Here is a 20,038-nt window from a genome sequence, read left to right as displayed (position 1 = left end):
AACGATCGGATCGGTGCGTCAGCGCTAATTAATTACAATTTGCCAATATGATTAATGCTTCGATGTGTCCTGAGAATAATTAGAAACAATACAAGAGCACAATTTTTTATTATAATTCTCTCTCGTTTCCCTTTTCATAATCGCTCCTGGTGCAGTCGACACTGACAATGATTCAATACGGTATAACAATGGTTACCGTAGCTGATAAAGTCTACGGAAAAGAAAGGTCTTATACTTCCAGACCTAAAGATACAGAGCTAAAAAATACGAAGAAATCCAAAATCTACAAACAGACGAAGAAAACCTCGTTGGGTGAACGAGAGGCGCGTTTCCAATTCACATGGAGCAAAAAGTATATTCTCGTGGAAGCTTTTTAATATTTATGTACAGAAAAACAGATCAAGTGCTCTCGCGGTATAAATGGTTCTTAAGGGATGACGAGTAAGGGAGGTTCAGACGAGAAGGATCTTGTCGCTATTATGTCAAGTGTCCGACGACGGATGCTCCGAATGAAGAAGAGACGCGCTTCACGCGTTTTAACAGTATAGAATTATAATAACAGATTAATAACCCACGATATATAAATATACAAAACAATTGTGATTCGATCTGGAGAAGGGAAAGGGATGTGTGGGTGGGTTGGTTGCGCTTCTCTGTAAAAGGGACAGAAGACGAGTGGGCTAGTATAAAGTTAATTTCGTTTGGATGCCGTCTTGGGCGGTTTGGGATTAACAAAGGGAAAAAAATTAATAACTTATACGCGGAAAAGGCAATATCATACAAAGTAAAGGACAATTAAGCTCGGCCAATTAAAAAAACGAAAAAATAAAACTGACACGGGACATTCATTCTTCTTGAACAGCATAACGCCTTCTCAGTCGCCTGTTAACAAGATTCAAGGTACTCAGTGGGACAATCGGTTGTTGCCTTTGGAATGAAATTAAATTTAGATTCGACGAGGGCCGCGCTAGGTGCAGGGTCGAATTACTTTAGTAAAACAAGATGAGGGAAAGGAAGAGAAAGAAAAGAATAAAGAAACAAAAATCGACATAGTCGTTGTGATAGCGTATTTTAGGTGGTGGAAGAACAAAGTAAATTTCTTTCTCCTTTTTTTTACATCTCCTTTCGTTCTCTCCTACGTTTGGAAGCTACTTCGATTATCTATGTCACGAGTTTTACATGGTAAATTCTCTCTCCTTCTCCCGTCTGCTTATTCGCCTTTGATACTTCCTCTTCGTCAGCCCCTGAGAGACGTTGTCACTGTATCGCAAGACAGAAACTTTGTTCTTCTCTGCTTTGTTTCTTCGCTTCTCATTAAAAATAGCAAACAATGATACAATCACCACGTCTCTTGGGTAAATACGAAAGTATCCGTACATGAACATACATACGGGATAGCTCAATCGACAAGTTTCGCATTTTATAGACAGAAACAACTAATATGAGGCTTTCTACTAAGTGAAAGAACGACGAACTTTGGCAAGTGTTTTTTGTTCTTTCTTCTTTTTCCGTCGTCCTTAGACGATTTAGCGTAAGTGCAGAAGTACTTAGAGTCTCGCAGTTTAATTCTCATTTCTCTATGTACAGTGAGAAGCAGCTTTAAAGCTTTGGATGGGTATCGATAAGATCATTCCAGGATGATTGCTCTCCTTATAATTGGAAACGCGATTAAAGAAAAAAGAAAGACTGAGATGGGTAGCCATCCAAAAGAAAAGAAAAAAAGAAAAAAAAAAAGAAAACTAGAAATGAGATTCTCTCGAAGAAGAAAAAAAAGAAAACAATAACAAGCAAAATATTCGGCTTGGCGACTAATTAGGAATATAAGGCGCGAATTTAAGCCCACGTCCCGATACGTATTTGGTGTTGACTTTTGATTCCTAGTGCGATCGTTGTATGTAAAATATATACCGTACGCTTTCATGTGCACGAGCATTAGCGCAATTTACTTTCATTCTACAATTAATATATGGTTAATAGAATTAATCATTTATTTCCCACTGGAGCGTCAATCGATAGCTCCTCGGCGTTCTCCTTGTCTTTTTTCTTCACGTAATATCATCGAATCGACGCGTTGGATCCTCTTTTTTTATCAATTTTATGTTTGTTTATAATTTACAAGGCAAGAAATCAAAAATCGATTTACCGACCACTCTGTTCCTCTTTTTTCATTCCTTCCCTCTTTCCTGTGCTTATGTAAATTATTTTCCTTAGGGATACAGAAGAACCTACACTGAGCTATCGTACAAGGCATGCCAAGATGGACTATATCAATTGTTGATCTGATAACGCAACGGCAATAATTGTCCCCTTCGCTTCTCATCATTATATAACATTTATATAACAGTGTATACGAACTTCTATATAATCGACGTAGAGAATATTGTATTGGCCGTATGAAAGAACGGTATGGATGGTACCAATATATACTACACATGTATATGTGTATATATATATATATTTTCGCGATTGTAAACGTTCGTGTAAGAAACGTTGCGCTATGTACAAATAACGTGGCTGGAATAGCAAAGTGTTTCTCCATATAGGCAATTACCAGGACCCTCGACAAGATAGCTTTTTAAGGATACTTAAGAGCTTGATCGAGATACGATGGTAATGGCCTATGTAAATCCTCCAGGCCTGGCGTCCCGGATTAACAAAACGAGCAAGAATACAAACGAAGAAGATCACAGTTTATCCTTCGTCGAGGGAAATGTCGCGATTTCGTCCTTGTCTTCTGCGTGTCTTTTTTTATGTTTATCATTCTTTCTCTCTCTTTCTCGCTCCATTTTCTTCCTTTCCGTTTGCTTTGCGCCAGAGCTTCTTCGTGTTTCTCCGTAATACGACTATTTTGCTCCTCTACAATCTTGAAATCCATGTTCTCACTATCTCGAGCAATCATCGTAGACTGTGACGTTTTCCTTAACCCTCGCTCACGGATGAAAGTGAACTTCGCGTCGAGCCTGCAGTATGATGCGTCAGATCCGGTAGATCCGGTGGGAGGCAAAGTGGTATTGCGCTGGGTCCATAAATTGCTTCTTGCTCTTCTAATTGCAGAGCGAATTGCTCCTCCAGTCTCTGAAAGTATTTAATTACGTTAGAACAATCATCAATATTTTCTCTATATTACTTCTAATTAAAGATTCCTGTAATCATCTTATAAAGGAGAAATATCTATCGGAGCTATTCGGCTGGAATGATTGATGTGTGAAATTTCAACTAACCTTATGCACGAATCGATCCCATCAATTGATTCTGTATAAATTTTGTTCTTTTTTGGATAATCGGATTTTCATATTTTGACAATACAAACAAACAGAGGCACGGATGACACCCAAATGTAATTAGGTATTAGCACGCTAGTGGCACGTTATGATTTCAATTGGTCCAGTTAAACAATGTTTCTTTTTTTTTCTAATCTTTTTTGAGTATCCAGCAACGCACACACACACGCACACACACACACACGCGCGCGCGCGCAATATCTTGGAGTATCTTAAGGACTTCGGTGAGAAGTTTCTAAAAATATATTTTAAGGCAAGAAACAAAAAATGAGACAGTGAAATAGCACACTGGACGATAACGTGGAATGAGATTGGAGAAATCTCCAGGAAGCATAGCCAGAAACAAGGATAAAAGCAAACCAAACACACGGGGACGAAGGAAAGAAAAAAATTAGAAAAGAAAAGACAAAAACGACATAAAGACAATAGTTAATCAAAGCACTCAATCGAAATTGCCTTCGAATCTCGACGGGGTACATACAATGATGATCCTGAAGAAGCGGACAAGTCGAGGAAGACAACAGAAACAAAAATGTCACGTGAAACCGAAAAGAGCCACAAGGAAATCCCCAAAGAATGGCGACGATACTTCGGAAAGAGAAAGACACAAGACGACACAAATGATCCCAGGGTGTTTTGGAGAATTTCAGGAGTCTTGGTAGCCCAGGATCGAATCCACATGTAAATTATTTACGAGGAGAGGATGGGGCCACGTCGGGTTTTGAGAAACTTCTGATCAGAGAACTACGCACTGAGGTGTCAGAGCCATTTGATCTCAATGACACTCGGGGGATACTGAATACCGACGGAGATGTTGGAGTGGATCTAGGATGTCGTGGCTCAATTTGCCAAGGATCGGATTTGAGCATCATCTGCATGTCGTAATTCGAGAAGGAGAAGGAAGACAGACGAGAGGGCAAGTGGTCTTTGTATCTCGCCTCCAAGGCTTCCAATTGAGTCGCCAGCTCCGCCTCAATCTTCTATAACATCAGATTAAATTCCTTCAATTTAGTCGCCATTTTCGATAAGAACTTCCGGTCAGAATTCCAATTAGGTAAAGAGAGGAGTCCATACAGAGTCATATTAGAGCTGGGTCGAGATGGCAATATCAAAGTGGATAATTGATTGTCAAGTATCGATATAATAAAATCAAATAGTAGTAATTTCTTGTCATTCGATTAAAAGTTTGAAAGTTTACCTGTTTACGTGGCTTTAATTGTGCTTTCCATTCTCTGAGCTCCTTCGTGTACGCTTCTTCCTGTTCCTTGAGCTTCATCGTCTCATGCTCCATCAGCATTTTCCTCTTCTCATTTTGAAGTTGTTCCAGTTCTTTTATGGTGGCGTCACTCTGTGCCCTAACCTCCTCTAACTGTCTGGCGTGTTTTAATTCGAAGCGTTGTTGTTCAGCACGATATCTTTTTTTCTCGTTCTCCTGGAACTTCTTCAGTTTCTCTCTCTCGGCATCCGGGTCGGAGGCTAGCGTAGAAGATATTATGGATATGCGCATCGACTCTCGGAACATCATCTCCCTGGCTTTCATCTCGTTACGAATCCTCTTAGGCAAGTTACGACGTTCAGCAGTTTGCCTCTTTATAAGTTCCTCCTCCTTCCTCTGGTTCATCCTCTTCATCTGCTCCAACTCCTTCTCGTGCCTGATCAGCATTTGGTGTCGCTGGAGGAAGAACATATCCTTGAGCTGTCTCTTCAATAATTGTTGTCTCTCATGAATTTGTCGCTCCTCTAGTTCCCAGATGGCAGCTTCCCGTGCCCTCATCAGCTGCTGCTTCTGTTGGAGGAACTGCCTCTCCATCAGGGCTATCTTCTCCCGGTGACTGTCGGAGAGTCTGCGCAAGGATGTCTCATGACTTTCGTTTAGCTTTTCCAGGAATAACTTCTCGCGTTCTTCGTGCTCGGCTTCTAGCTTCTCCTTGCGTGTCTTGAAAGCGCTCTTCCTCTTCTCCTTCGGCATCAGGTCCACCTCTTGCTTCAAAAGTCGCAGCTCTTGTTTCAGACCTTCCCTGAACTGTTTTAGTTCACGTTCTTGTTCGCTGCGGATCTTCTTCGAAGCTAGTCGGAGGTCTGCTTCTTGCTGAGCCTCCGCACGTTCTATTTGCTGTCTCTGTTGACGAGCCAGGGTCTCTAGGTCACTCTCCGCACCACGTTCTAGCACTTGTCGTTCCTGCTCGAATTTCTTCTCCTGCTGGTCCTTATTAAATTGCGCCTTTTGAGATAGGTCTTGGAATTGCTTTTGCTCCATCTTCTGAAGCATCTTCAGTTCACGAAGTTCTTGCTTCCGGAATATCTGGTCGTCGTACACCTTGCCGTTCTCGTCGTCCCCGTAGATGACCTTGGATGTCGTCGTGGTTACAACGACACCGTCAATTTCAAACTTCCTAGTGCGCTTTCTCGTCTTCTTTTTCAGATTCATCATCTGTATATCTTCCTTCGTTCTCGTTGGCCTGGGAATCTCACGATTGTAATCAGGTTTTCTCCTGAGAACGACCTCATCATCAATTTCAGAAGATTGCCTGGATTCTCTGCCTATATGATTTTCTTTATTGGATTCTCGACTGTCCTGGCTTATTGTCGTAGAAATCGATTCAGCATCGGATCTATCTATACTTTTGCTAGGAGTATGAGACCTGGTGGAACCAGAATCGCTATGTGACCTGGATCCTTCATAACTATCCGGAGATACTCTCTTCTCCTTGAGTGCCTTTACACTCTCTTTCTGCTTAGAAAGCTTAGGTACTCTGTCGTTCTCTCGACGAACCTGACCATTCATCTTGGTGGAGTTGCGCTCGACGATTTCGTCTACGTCAGTAGACTCCAGCGTGGTACCAGCAACGGTCATACCCATTTTATTAATCTCATCTCCACTATCGCTCTTGGAACTTGATCTCTCCGTCGAACTAATATCGCTGTGCGATGATCCTGTCCTGGCGACATTAGTTTTCGCCATCATCGAGGAATCCTTGACCTGTTCCTTATCGTCGCCAACCGTGACGACAGATACGTGACTAGTATCCTGTAACTCGTCCAAGATCGGACTCACTATCACGACCTCGGACTCGTCCAGCTTCTTGCCGATTCTCTTCGGGGTATCGGCGATGACGATGGCCTGTTCCTGGGGTACGTACTCCAGACTGTCAAGACTGGGGAAGCCATCGTCGTCAGTGGAACTCTCGTTCACTTGAGTCTTGTTTGTCTCGTTGGCTACGATCACCACTTCGGACGTTGGCGAAGGTCTACGTGGTGGGGGTGTCGAAGCGGCGTCGATCAACACTGGAGGATGAGTCGTCACCACAGTTACTTGGCTGACGTTACTGGCTAGACTGTTTGAAGGGTCCGGGGAGTCTGACGTTATTCTCACCGTTGACGTGTTAAGACGGATATCTTGGTCCGGTTGGGATTTTCCTATGAAAATTAATAAATTTCAGTTAATCAAATTAGTTATTTAAGAACTGATTATTTCAAGGACTATGCAAAAGGATAATTACCAGTAATTACAACGATATTATCGCCACTACCGCTCCTGGAGACACTTCTGCTCCGGATGGGTGTCGAGGTTATGACAGATACGTTAACGCCGGAATCACGACGTTCCCTGTCGACGCTCCTGTCTACGGTATCTTCCTGAGTTCTTTCGCCGACGAGCCACTTTTTATTACCAGTCTTGGCAACGAACTCTTCGGAGAAGTTCTCCAAGGAGTCGTTCCTCGAGGAGCCTTCGCTGCGACTCTTAGCGAGGCTCTCAGTCTTCGATATACCAAAATCGCTTTTGATGTCCTCAGTGGAGTTCGACTTGACGGAGGACTTTTCCGAAAATCCCTGAGCATTACTGGAATCCGAGGATCTTTTCAGAGTGTCTATGGAGGCGTCGCTTATTCTTTTACTCGAGTCCATTGAAATCCTCTTCTCGAGAACGGCGTTCAGTTTCTCCTCGACGGATTTACGTTTCTCTTCAAGGCTCCTTCGACTCTCGTCGGATTTTTGTTTCTCGTATCTGGGTCTTTCTTCCACCGATGATTTCCGATCGTACCTAAGTGCAAAAGGGTATCGGCGTTGGAATAAAATTTCTCAAAGATAAGAAAATAAACTTATACAATTCTTAATGATAACCACCTGTTCTTTTCCTCTAATGATGCCTGTTTGCTGATGACGGGTTTCTTCGTGTCTTCCGGTTCCAGTTTGATCGGTGCAGATTTCCGTTTCTCGTCACCGTTACCTTGTCGCTCCGTAGAATTTTGTTTTTCCTCGAAGGATTTCGTTCTGACACCAGCCCCCTTATCTTTATCTGGTGTGTCCTTCCTCTTTTCCAAGGATATAGCATTCTCCTGGCTGGATTGTTTCTCCAAGGGTTTCTTCTCGCCGTTGAGACGTTCCAGCTTGTTCGGCTTATCTTGCTTCTCGATGACGTTCCTTGTTTTGTCCACTACTTCCATGGCACTGGGTTTCTCAATAGTCTTTGGAATGTTTTCTTTCTCTTCGCCCTTGCTATCTTGTCTTCCTGGCGGTGGCGGCGCAGGACCCTTATCTCTCGATATTCGTCGCTCGTTCGTTTCGCTTGGAACTGGTGGTTTGGGTGCCTGAAATTAGCGCAGAAATTTATTAATCAACCTCAATAAAGTTCAATTCATCCTGATCGAATTAAAAGCCAGCATATTAACTACTTTCAGCACATTATCATACCTGTTGCTTCTTTTCGACGAATCCAGGTATATTCTCCCTGGATTCAGTTTTGCGCAATTTCTTGTTCCTCTCTTCCTTTTCACCATCCCGATTGATCTCTCGCTTGTTACTCTCCTCGCGCTTCGGAGACACGGGCGACACAACAACACTTTCCTTCTCCATGACTGAAAAATTAACGTTGAATGAAAAATCAACTTACGAAGTTATTAGCAATAAATGATAATCATTCGATCAAATAATTCTCTTACAAACTTACTCTTAACATCAGTGTCGCTGCGCATAGATGCAGAGTCATCTCCGAGTTGGTCCAGCTCCAGGGGTAGCTGCGACGTGCGCTGCTCCTGGAATATACCAGTCAGAATTAAGTACTGAAGAAATGACAAACCCGGCGCAAGAGGGCCGCTTAAGATATATCTCCCGTATACCAAGAACACGATAAATAAAAATTTATAACACGCCACATTGATAAATTTATGTATTAATAAACGAAGGCATGATTGATCTCTGCCATTACTTTCTTTTTTATTTTATTGGCAAAAGCTACTGACCTGACAATCGCACGGGTGATGGGGCTGGCGAGGCCCGGGTGAGCCGCATGCACAGCCAAATTCTTAAGTTACAACGGAACATCCATTAAGAACTAATTCTTATTGAAAAAAATAAATAAATAAATCTGGGATACTAGAAAAAGACTACTGTCAATTTTGGCTTTTGCTCGTTCTGTCCAACGGAACAAGCACGCCAAAGAAGTTGGACAGACTTAGCTACAGGATTTATCAAGAAGGGGCTAATCCAAGGGCTTCTGATAAACTGCATTAATAAGAAGAATAAAAAGTGTAGCATGCATCTCTTATCAATAAGTAAAATACTGATAGAACTGTTGTCGTTATTGCTTCGTGGCAGAAGCGTATATCTCGCAATGGCTTCCCCCTTGAAAATTGCCCATATGTATAAAATATCGAATCATCTACGAAATTTCATTTCACTCGGAAGCAGCTTACCGATACGCTGATACTGTTCTCTGTGTTTTTTCGCCTTTTTGGCCTTCTATCGGTAGTGCGAGCGTGTAACAACGTACGTCAAATACGACTGTTAATAAACAATTAATAATTCACGACGTATCAATCAATCGAAAGATCCTAACGGCGTAGCGGTGAAGGATTAAGCGAGGATTCATTATTTGTGTATTAAAAAGAGTGTGCCACTTGACGTTATCTCATTGAACGATTAATTGTCCGATATAGATCAGCAGAAGAATGTATGGCATTACGTAGGAGATTGTCTGTAGATAAATTGACGTCAGTTGACGTTATGTTGTTGCACATTTCTCTAATGTAATTTAAAGAATAGTGCATATATCTCTATGTAGAGGGAACCTCGAATCTCATCGCCAGAAACCATCCGCGATTCGATATTCCCAACGTGCAAAAGGATCTAGTCGATAACGAGCTGATCTCATTGCCCTATAGGTTAAATATGCTTTGTTAGTAGCTGTACGATCACCCACCTCGGCATCCTCGTCGACAAGCTCCTCTTCGACGACGTCGGCTTTATACTCCAGTAGAAGATCGCGTATGGGTTTTGAGTCGAGAGTTCTGTTGATGAACGGATGCTTCAGAAGTTCCTCGGCAGTCGGTCTCGAGGATGGATCTTTTATCAGTGCCTTGGCGATGAAGTCATTGAAGTCCTTACTCCATTTTCCAGGTTGGTCCAGCTTGGGAGGTTCACTCTTCTGGATCTTCAGCAACACCCTCATCGGTGACATCTCATGATTCGGTGGTTCCATCTGGGCGAATTCTATCAGGGTGATGCCAAGGGACCAAATATCGACCTTGGGGAAAGAAATAAATATTTTCAATGATACTTCCAACAATTGTTATATAACCAGGTACTTGCGGTGACACACCTTAAAGTCATATGGATTGTCTCTGAAGGTCTCACAGAGGACAACTTCTGGCGCCATCCAATATGGCGTGCCGATGAAGGTGTCGTGCTTCTGAAGTGTGTGCTTGTTCTTAGCAGAGACGCCAAAGTCCGCTGTAATAAGAAAATGATAAACAGAAGGTGAATTAATGGTCCCAGATAACAAGGAGCAATCGAGCAACTGTGTAAACGTTAGAGTGTGGATGAGATTACGTTACCCAACTTAACGCCACCAGCCATTGTCAGGAGAACATTGCCTGCTTTTAAATCCCTGTGAATGACCTTGGCTTTGTGAAGAAATGTAAGACCCCTAGTCATGTGCTGACATACGTAAGCTATTTGAAGTTCTGTTAGAGCTTTTTCAAGTTCTACCATTATAGAGTCCAAAGCCCCTCCGTCACAGTATTCGATGAGCATCTGAATAAAATGTCCAGCATCAGAACTGGCACTGTTGCCAATATATATGTGGAAAAGTATAGTTTCTCGTGTAAAAATACAAGAAAAATCTAATAAAGAAATAGTAAGGGTCTAGTAACTGGTTGGTTGACTAGCAAATATTTGCATATAATGAAAGAGTGGGCGTCCTCTATTTTCTGCAATTTCCAGGTAGTAATAAATAATGCAATAAAAGAAATTCGTAGACCTACCCACAGTTTTCCTTCCATAAAGTATGCCTCGTGGAGCTCAACAACATTAGGATGTTTGCATTCTGATAGTATATCGATCTCAATCATGAAATCACTGAGATCATCTTCACCCTCCAGGGCACACATCTTTGCAGCAGCCAGCTGCTGAGTTTGCTTGTGTTGTGCCTGAAGTCAAATAATCATTTAGCATTATTTTTTTAAAATTCACCGAAACCTTACTCTTTATAGCATAGAAAGTAATGGTCCAAGGATAAAATTTCTATGCTCTTACAGCTCAAAATTAATTTCGAATCCGATTGTCATGGATTATCTGTACTTGCAGTTTCTATAGGATTCGGAAGCCTTACAATATTTGTTCTACCAACTAAGAACCTTCTAATTCATGTATTATACAGTGGAAACGCGTTAAGAAATAGAAGTTGTTTCATTGTATTAAAAACAAAATTTTCCATTACCTTGTAAACTTTTCCGAAGGCACCATCACCAAGTTCACCTATCATCTCCCAAAATTCTTCAGGACTACAGTCCATCTTGATGTTATTGTACAGCTTCTTCTTCTTGGCGTCATTGCCACCGAAGTGGAATGCTTTCTTAAGATTTGATAGGAACGACATCTTCGTTTAGTGCCTTTCTTGCTTGCAATAGAATTTTCACCACTCACAGTCACAATAGAATAATCGTTCCAGCGATTTTCAGGAGGACAACCGAGTCTTAATAGTAAAACGTTACGTGGTGTATTCTCAAAAATTGAGAATATTAGAAAAGTAGAATTAAGGCAGGGATCTTGTCCCTTCGAATCAACACTAAGTCCTATATAAGATGGCTCGGATTGATAACTTTCATATGATTATCCTACCCAGGAATAGTGATTTGAAGAAAAACCTTGTGCTTCTTCTCTCATAGGTTGTTTTTGTTATTTCACTAGATCCCCACTGCTGAGCAGGGGATCACAGTAGTTCTCTCCCGCATCTTGACGAGGAAACTCTTCTACGAGGCTAATTTACTGGTGCGAGTACTCTGCACAGATTGCTATAAATGCGCACCGAGTAAATGAAGCCCATTTCTACACACGAGGTCTACAAGTCCACTTCACAATATGTACTGTAGAACCTGCAAAAAAAGAATTATAAAATATTAATTTACTTTTCCACCCGAAATATAATCAGCAAAGTAACTAACTGTATAAATTCATTAGTTTTCTCACAAGGCAATAGACTTCTTATTCGTAATAAAGTTTTTTTACATCTCATGGAGACTCTTTTTATCATCAGGGGATAATACGAGTATATGATAATGTGCCCGTACTATGCAGATAAGTAAGATAAACATAATGAATGAGCTGTATATTGATAAGACTTTTAGACTAACATCTCAATAGGAAAATGTACCAAGAAGAGTCTCATGACAACTAGTTAGCTAATGCCATCTCTTAAATAGTATTATAACAGATAATTGTATAAGACACTCTGCGTCAAATGCTTTATCAGGTATTCTATACAATAAAAATGTTATCATATAGGTAAGAGAATTTCGTAATTCATATTATTCCTCAAAGATAGACAAAATTACTGAATTTTAATATAATGAAATGCTCATATCTGTAACATCTGTGATATATTTATAAATAAATTGCCAATAATATATTCCAAAAATAGCTGGCGACTAATTAAAAATGTTGGCCTCAAGGCATACCTTTCCTCCAATGTATTAGTCATCTAATACCTGGTTCCCGAATAGTGCTAAATTCCAGCGTTATGAAAATATAAGCGCGATCTATTAGGAAGTCACAATTTCATACCATCTAGCCATAAAGTCCAATTCAATGTAAATGCTATTGAGTTTCTCAAAGATGAAGTGTTAATTATTCATCAATTCCTAATCTACGCCTACGCATCTGGAAACAGGTATAAGTCTCATCATCAAATTCCAGAGGAGTTATTGTAAATACCTCTATGTAACATTTAAAATTGTTGACATCAATCAGATATTGTCATTATATTATTCACGGAATAGAATAACGATATCTAATCGCAGTGCATTTGCCAAAATAATTATTTTTCTAGCTGTTTTGTGCTTGATACCAAAGTGAATGACTATGTAAGCATTTAAAATATCAATGACCTTGTAAAGATTCTTGACAAGGTCACGGTCAATGAGGCCAAAAATAATAAAACAAAATGGTCAATATAAACACTAAACACTTCCTGTATTATGAATACCGCATAGATATTTGACAGATGACAAGTAACAATTTTAAAGTATTACAAAAATCCCTTCAAGAGCAAAAATGCAAATGGGTAAAAGTTTCATTGGTTAATTAAAGAGATATGACTGGAATTCAAGAATCTAGTATGACCAAAATTCCATGTACATCTTTTCTTTTTAATGTCAAGAATTTTCAGTGAGAAGCTTCACCGAATGCAGTATCTATAGTACCATACGTATCCCTGATATCTTCCTTCTTGATTCAATAGGAAAGAGCCAATCTTTTAATGTTATGCAAAACTCTCTAACTCTCCCACCTGCTACAGAATCTTGCCTTTTCTTCATATCTGACAACCTTTCCAAATGAATGCTCTTCTTCAATCTTCACTAACTCACCATAGCATTTATATATTTAAATCACCCAAAGAAGTAACGAGTCATCTCATAAAGTTTCTCTAACGACTCAGTAATCTTACTAGCAAGAGTAACATCTTATCTGCCTTAGCCAAGTGGGAGAAAACAAATCGACAGGTGCCGTCGTTTGAGCGTCGACTTGACACAATTTTGACAAGCGATTGTCTGAGCGATGACCGCCATGTTTCAGAAGGACGTTCATGACTTTTCCCAATGGTAAAAGGAAAACAGGACGTTCCAAGCGTTAATAATACATCCGGGATAATAATTCAGGACCTTGGAAAACGAAGGAGTGACGCAAAACGAAGCGAGGTCTATCCATCTGCGATAATAGATCAGGGACAATAATGAGGTGTGAGCGTCGAAAAGACGTTGGTCGCCATTTTGAGTTGAGAATGAGAAACAGAGCTCTTTTTTCTTCTCTCCCGATTAATCATCGAGTCTTCATTAATCTATACTTTGTATGTACATCATCGTTGAAAGACATTATCGATGAAAAATCGACTCACCACATAGGAGGGTTCGGCTCCTACTTTAGTTTTCCTTTGAACTCTTGTACACCGCTTTGCTAAATTAAAAGGAAACACTGTATAAACCTGCGTCGGGACGCTTGGTTATTCTCGTTAATGTGATAAGAAATGGTCACAATTTGATGGTGGACTTTTAAACGGAATATTTTAATAAACTTCCGAGCCACGGAGATCCACGGCCATTTTAGTCGCACGCAACTCACTGAACACACCACGCCTGGAAGTGACGTAACCAGACGTAACCGGCTGGAGATGCCTGGAGCGACGTCAACCGTGTACTTAGACTTCCGGCAGTTCTTCCGGGATTCTCTCAGTATCTTCTTGGCTAGGGTATTTATTAGATTACGTAATCGATCCAGCTACTATTAAAGAGAAGCCCCTTTCGGTAATCTCATTAGGAATCATGCTGTACTTTTTTCAATCATTTTAATTTGTTGGTTTTACTCAGTTCTATACAAGACGATGGACGTCATAACGGCCAGCATGGGATGGCCTCTGTTTGTCATTGACATTTGTATGTTTCAACACATGTGGATACACTGTTTTGTCTGACTAAAAGTATAATAATAATTTTGTATTATTTATCCATCAGAAGATTGTATTTTTACATATTGTCAACCAAGACAATAGTATGAAATGTTCTTTAAATTAATTTTTAGATTCTTCCCGATGGTGCCGCCATCTGATTAAAGGTTATTTTTGTAGTGCTTAAACATGTACATAGGTGAAGGCAGTTTTGCATAGAATTAATATTAGAAAAAAATAGATATAAGAACAGCTCGAATAATCTACTTTTATTCTGGTTTTCAGGTACTAGGTTGACTGCTTGATGACCGAACATAAAGATGGCACGTTCGCGTGGAGTCTTTGAGATTATCTTTAAAAATTTTGTGAACTCCATTAAACCTGAGGTCAGACCTAGAAAATTTATGGGAGAGGATTACTTTGGCACAAAGTATTATGAGAGACCGCGTGCTAGTGTATCCACAAGGATGAGAGCGGAACGTTTCTTTGTTCCTGTGGTAAAGGAGGATCACGAACAGGAAATACCACCTGAGTGGATGGCCTGGCTTAGATTTCGGAGAAGGGACCCTCCAACGGAAGAGGAAGTCAAAAAGAATTACATAGCAATGCTTACAGTTCAAAAGAAAGCTGCTGAGCTTGAAGCACTGGAAACTCCCGTGCAAACACTACCTGAAAAGTCGGCAATTCAAAAGGTAGAAGAGAATAGTAATGGTCCGATACAATATCCAGTACATGATGAATACAAAGACTGTGGCAGTAACTACCAAGTAAAAATAAAAAAGTAACATATATTCTGTTAGAATAAAAATATTTTGTAGAGTTGAAATGATGCCTGTCCCGCTACTGTTTGTATATATTGCAATCCAAAGATATCTAAGAATATATTGTCCTCATGCAGGACTAAGTTTAACGTCAATAGTGTTATTGTAGTATAACAGTGAGTCTAAATTGATCAACTTTTTCACATTCTATTAGTCTTCCTATAAATTGATAACATTATTCTTTTGTGTAAAACAATTTATTAATATTTGATCATTGCTATACATACATATACGCATGGATATTTTGTGTTCACGTACGCTCAGTCACACCGTATATCAACAGAAATCACGTTCGACATTTAAATCTAACTAAGCCCTTATGTTAAATCTTGACGACACCTCAAGTATTTTAGGGGGAAAAAAAAACTAGCATCCACAATACGGAATTGTTTTGTGGATACGACTATTATCGTTTCTTACGTATTTGTGAACAAGGTCCGTTTTCATTTTTATTTTTTTCATATCTTATATATCATTCCCAATAAAACAGCGAGTTATTCCACCGCGTCCTCAATCAAAACGTTTGCAAATCATCACCAAATGGAAATCAGTCAATCGATACTCCAGATGATACTTCGAAGTGAATCTCTGTAACACTAGAAACAAAGTCCAGGTCGTAGAGCGATACCATGGGTACCAATGGACGCGCAGAATCGATGTAATCTTGTAAACCAGCGTGTATAGGGATTCTTCCATAGGAAAAATAATAATCTGACATTTAGTGTCCTCAGTGGCCACCGAAAGGTTTCATCAGACAAATCAACCAGAGAAGTCACTGTTGTCGAAGATTGCTTGATCATAAAGTTCACCTTTGACCAACCGACCTCCAAAATAGCGCCCATTCAAAGAATCCCTAGCTCTTTCAGCCTCTGAAAAAATAAGAATCACATGTATTACACCGAAAAAGTCACGTAATACTTGAATTCTGCGTCAACTTACCGCTCATCTGTGAGAACTCAACGAAAATCTTCACGATAACTTCAGCATCCTCGTCGTCCTCTGATTGTTTTTCATTGTAAATAATAACGCGTTCGACTACACCGAATTTTGAGCATTCGTCTTGTATCTCTTCTTGGAGGCTCTCGTCAACGTCCTCTGGGGCGACCATGTTTCTCAAGATGACTACGCGAGACTCGACCTTTCTCATGAGTTTCTGCATCACCAGATGCCGAGCACTTTGTCCCTTTATTGACATATTCTCCTGTTGTTGTAAAGTTTGGGGTTCAGTCTCCTCTAAGAGTTTTTTCTGAAGTTCTTCCTGTTGTTTCTGGTGAGCCGCTTGTTGTTCCTGAGCGCGCCTCATAATATCTGTACCCCCTGCGTTCGTGACTGATATCTAGATATGAAACAAGAAAATCCTAAAATGCCCTTTTCCATCTGCAGAGTAAAGTACCACTAACCCCTGATGCAGAACTTACGACAGGAGCTCCGACCACAGTGGGCGTAACGACAGCTGGTGGTGGAATAACAACAGGCTGTCCAGGAATAGGTTGTATGATAGCTGGTGGACGAGTGAGAGTCTGAGGAATGGCTATTCCTGGAGGTGGAATTACTGGTGCGACAGTAGTAACAGTTGGCGGAGCCATTATAGTAGCTGGTGCTATCGTAGGTCTGACTATTCCGGGAAGAGCTACGACAGAGATTATCGATGAAACCAACAATTGCAAAGGCAAATAAAACAGACAAATAAGTATACAAAGAATATTCACCTTGATTAAGGATTGGCGGCGCTGTATTGCCCAATTTAGTAAGACCAAGTGCAACGGCATTGCTTGCCACAGCATCCATAGCCTGAATCTTGGCGGTTGCAGCTGCTGCGGCAACTGCGGCTGCGGTGGGCATCATGCTGGTTCCGCTAGGTGGTCCCATTAGTGCATTAGGTGGTGTTATAGCGCGTCCCACCCTGAGATACTGTCCACCAAGATCAAAGAGGTTCATCGAAGCTATGGCTTCCAGGGCAGACTGCATAGTCTCGTACTCGATGAAGCCATAGCCCTTGTGTCGATGAGGTGAACTACCCTGAGCCAGTTTGCAGTAGGTAATAGGACCGAATGCCTCGAAGACAGACTTTATGTCGTCCTCGGTTAGATCCTGGTGAATCGAGGCTATGTAGATGCGATTATAGTGTTTGCTCTCCTCGGTTATTTCATCGATGACCGATTGTGCTTGCGGCATATTCGATGGCCTGCCGACGACCTGTCAACAGTTTTCAATGGGAATAGAGTGTCTCACTCTCCTTAAATACACCTGATAAAGCCTGTTAGAGGGCCTTAGATGTCATAACATCAAACAAAAGATTTCATTCATTTCTATTAAATTATTAACAGTCACAGTACACTAACAACACTACAGCGAAAGAAATTGGGACTTCAAATACTTTCGCCTTTACATATAGCATGTACAATTTACTCTGACTTTGATTTTCAAGCAAATACGAAAGTACAATCTTTTACAGTGATCCTTATCTCTGAAAGTATTTGAAGCATGCACAGAAAATGAAAAATACTTTAGCAGGCAACCATAATTAATTTTGGTGAAAGCAGATCGTTCAAGTCGAAAGAAAAGTGAACAATCTACAATTGATATTATCGAAAACACCAAACGATTCGTCGGAAACGATAAATCCTTCATTGTGCAAAAAACCAGAGTATTAAAATGAGTAAAAATTAAAATCCATCGAGAATACCAAAAGTAGTCACAAGAACTTGTTTCTACACATTCAAAGATTTACTGTTCCCCAAGAACTTTGAATCTACTAAACGAGAGAGAACTCAGAGCGGACTAGGCAAAAGGGTTACCACTAATAAAACAAGAGGAAGGAGCAAGAGGATAGATGGAAAAATGAAGAAGGTGGGAGAAGCGTTATTTTGAGAGGCTAAATAAAAATTTGCCGACCTCCGGCGTGACGATAGGATTGCACGGGGACGGGAAATTCGTTATATAGGTACGTCCCGCTACCTTGATGTTGCGTCCACCGATCATGACACCGTTCATTTGCTCCAGAGCGAGTTGGGCAGCTTCTGGTATCTCGTACTCTACGAATGCGAATCCTTTGTGCTTCTGAGTGACAGGATCCCATGACATGTTGATAGATTTTATCGGGCCAAACGGTAGGAAGGCCTGTCTAATTGTGTCCTCCTTCAGCTCGAAGCTTATGCTCCCCACGTAAACCCTGTGTGAGAGAGATGCGTTAGTTTCATTAAGAATTACATGGGGACTTATCTCGCACGATATTTCAAGCACACAGAACCCGTCCATGCTCCCAAAGACTTTAAGACTTCAGTCTACAGCTGATTAATTTTCTTGTATAATATCCATGGGAGTACTAACGGGTAGTCCATGACGATTCCGGTAATCTTTTTCTCTTAATTTTAATCATTGGAAAAAATTGACAATGATACGTGTATTATTACCAGCTTGTACCACGTGCAACATCATATTAGACCATCATTGGTCAGAGTGACATAATTGAGCCGCTCAGTGCACACATCGATTAACTCCACTTTTTGAAAAATCTTAAATTTAAGTGTCAAAGCACTTGGTATAGTCATAACTTTTTATATTTATAATAACTTTCCTGAATAATAAAGAGTAGCACCATTAAACGGCACAATTTTTTTGGCCATTGAATAATAAGTAATTTACAATATACATTACTTCATCGCATTTCTCAACTTTTTGTTTTATGGAGTTAATCGATGTGTGCACTGAACGGCTCAATTAATAATACACGTACCATTACAACGATAGTCAGGATAATATACTAAGATTAATGATAACTTTGCCAATAGTACGGGTAATGTTAATGTAACACTATAATATTCTTAAGGAAGCGACGAGTCGCACGAGTTATTGAGTAAGATATGGTTACAAAAGTAGAGATTAAATTTTAAAAAAATATAAGGGACGACGGTTGACCAGTGGATATGTCCTGGATGATGTTAGAGGGTTGCTGGCTATATAAGTAGGAGGACGTAGTGAAGAGACAATGTGGTTCATATTCCATAAAGTATGTACAGTATATCCCATCCAAACGTAGAGCATCAGAAGTAACGTGCAGCTTTCTACCAGTTTTATGTTTTTCATTTCTTCGACACCTGGCAACAGTCAAAATGCTTTATCATTGTTCGATCATTAAATTTTGTAGCACTTCTAGAAGATCCTTTGCCCTTGCTAACGTCGATGGCTCTACCTTGAATGAGACATATCGTACATATACACAGGATCATTCAGTTCATGAGTAGAAGACAGACTTAACAGTAATAATACTGATATTACATATCAGAATCTCAGTGGTTGTGAACTGTTAATTCTGCCTGATAATTTGACTTTGACAATCCAATAGAATCTGTGGATGGGTGGGTTTGGGTGGGTGTGGTGTCTAAGGCAAAGAACAAACAAACCTGCACATGAGAGCGAGAGCCTGCTGTCTCTGCACCTGATTCCGTTGACTAGCCATTTGCTGCAACACAAAGGACCATAGGCCTTCCATTGATATCCCGCCCCCTTACAGAAGACAAACTTCAAGTATCCTCTCGTAGTACAATAATGTTAATGATTCCCCAAAATGAAAAAAGCTCATCTCCACCCGTTACAGCAGACAATCAATTGTCATCGATTCCTCCAAAATACTTTGTGACCCATCGATGCCCCAACTCATGGGCTTCGATTACCCAAAAGGAGAAAATCGAATGAGAATCGATGACACGTCTGGTAATCACGTTAAAGAAGAAAAAAAAGAAAAAAATTCATTTAGAGAATCATGCAAATAGTATATCTTCCCCATCACCACGTTGATACAGCTCTGCTCCCGCCGACTATTGTTGTTGTCATTGTACAACACACTACATAGTAGTATCGCGTTTTCGTTTCTGTCGTGTCGTGTGTCTCTCGTGTATGCTTATTGTGTATAGCCTACGCAACCATCTCTTCTTACGTATTATAGAAAACCAAGGGGCAGAGGGGGTTGGGGGTTGGGGGGGAATACGTATTGGATAAAA

The 20,038-nt window shown here is 40.4% G+C and overlaps 3 protein-coding genes across 35 annotated transcripts in view; 1 reads left to right on the top strand and 2 right to left on the bottom strand.

Annotated features, from left to right (window-relative positions):
* Positions 1-89: 89 nt before the first annotated feature.
* Positions 90-13,855, bottom strand: LOC107268928 (serine/threonine-protein kinase 10). Of its 11 annotated transcripts, none has more exons than XR_003060001.1 (15): positions 13,672-13,855; positions 10,999-11,653; positions 10,544-10,708; positions 10,115-10,313; positions 9,880-10,010; positions 9,481-9,804; positions 8,975-9,020; positions 8,522-8,583; positions 8,230-8,314; positions 7,974-8,137; positions 7,407-7,870; positions 6,782-7,323; positions 4,480-6,698; positions 3,763-4,261; positions 2,985-3,075 (listed from the first exon to the last, which is right to left on the bottom strand). XR_003060001.1 is itself a non-coding variant. In XM_025086119.1 (14 exons), the coding sequence occupies exons 2-14, from the start codon at positions 11,155-11,157 to the stop codon at positions 2,920-2,922; spliced, it is 4,716 nt and encodes a 1,571-aa protein (XP_024941887.1). In that variant the 5' UTR covers positions 11,158-11,653; positions 13,672-13,855; the 3' UTR covers positions 90-2,919. The 11 variants fall into 11 exon arrangements, 2 of the variants coding, with proteins under 2 accessions (XP_024941887.1, XP_015597682.1); XR_003060003.1 differs by having other exon boundaries at positions 8,230-8,308; XR_003060002.1 differs by lacking the exon at positions 13,672-13,855 and adding an exon at positions 13,145-13,163.
* Positions 13,586-15,133, top strand: LOC107268934 (NADH dehydrogenase [ubiquinone] 1 alpha subcomplex assembly factor 2). 13 transcript variants are annotated; one of them, XM_025086145.1, is made up of 4 exons: positions 13,961-14,077; positions 14,141-14,206; positions 14,352-14,384; positions 14,503-15,133. In XM_025086145.1, the coding sequence occupies exon 4, from the start codon at positions 14,538-14,540 to the stop codon at positions 15,000-15,002; it is 465 nt and encodes a 154-aa protein (XP_024941913.1). In that variant the 5' UTR covers positions 13,961-14,077; positions 14,141-14,206; positions 14,352-14,384; positions 14,503-14,537; the 3' UTR covers positions 15,003-15,133. The 13 variants fall into 13 exon arrangements, with proteins under 13 accessions (XP_015597708.1, XP_024941908.1, XP_015597700.1 ...); XM_025086144.1 differs by having other exon boundaries at positions 14,352-14,416; XM_025086142.1 differs by having other exon boundaries at positions 14,141-14,250.
* An 86-nt stretch (positions 15,134-15,219) lies between these two features.
* The window catches only part of LOC107268929 (poly(U)-binding-splicing factor half pint), a 9,791-nt gene continuing 4,972 nt past the window's right edge, over positions 15,220-20,038 (bottom strand). For 5 of the 11 annotated variants that reach the window (XM_025086123.1, XM_025086122.1, XM_025086131.1 and 2 more), the window contains 6 exons: positions 19,442-19,500; positions 17,934-18,210; positions 16,748-17,234; positions 16,439-16,668; positions 15,978-16,374; positions 15,220-15,907 (listed from right to left, as the gene is read on the bottom strand). In XM_025086123.1, the coding sequence (XP_024941891.1) occupies positions 15,798-15,907; positions 15,978-16,374; positions 16,439-16,668; positions 16,748-17,234; positions 17,934-18,210; positions 19,442-19,500 (1,560 nt within the window). In that variant the 3' untranslated portion in view covers positions 15,220-15,797. The remainder of the gene's footprint in view (positions 15,908-15,977; positions 16,375-16,438; positions 16,669-16,747; positions 17,235-17,933; positions 18,211-19,441; positions 19,501-20,038) is intronic. The other 6 variants (XM_015742199.2, XM_025086128.1, XM_025086125.1 and 3 more) reach the window with 5 other exon arrangements.

The sequence above is a fragment of the Cephus cinctus genome, unplaced genomic scaffold (genome assembly GCF_000341935.2).
Source record: "Cephus cinctus unplaced genomic scaffold, Ccin1 Ccin1_scaffold0596, whole genome shotgun sequence".
NCBI classification, from domain to species: domain Eukaryota; kingdom Metazoa; phylum Arthropoda; class Insecta; order Hymenoptera; family Cephidae; genus Cephus; species Cephus cinctus.
The sequence above is the reverse complement of the archived record's forward strand: the minus strand, read 5'-3'. Positions and strand labels throughout refer to the sequence as shown.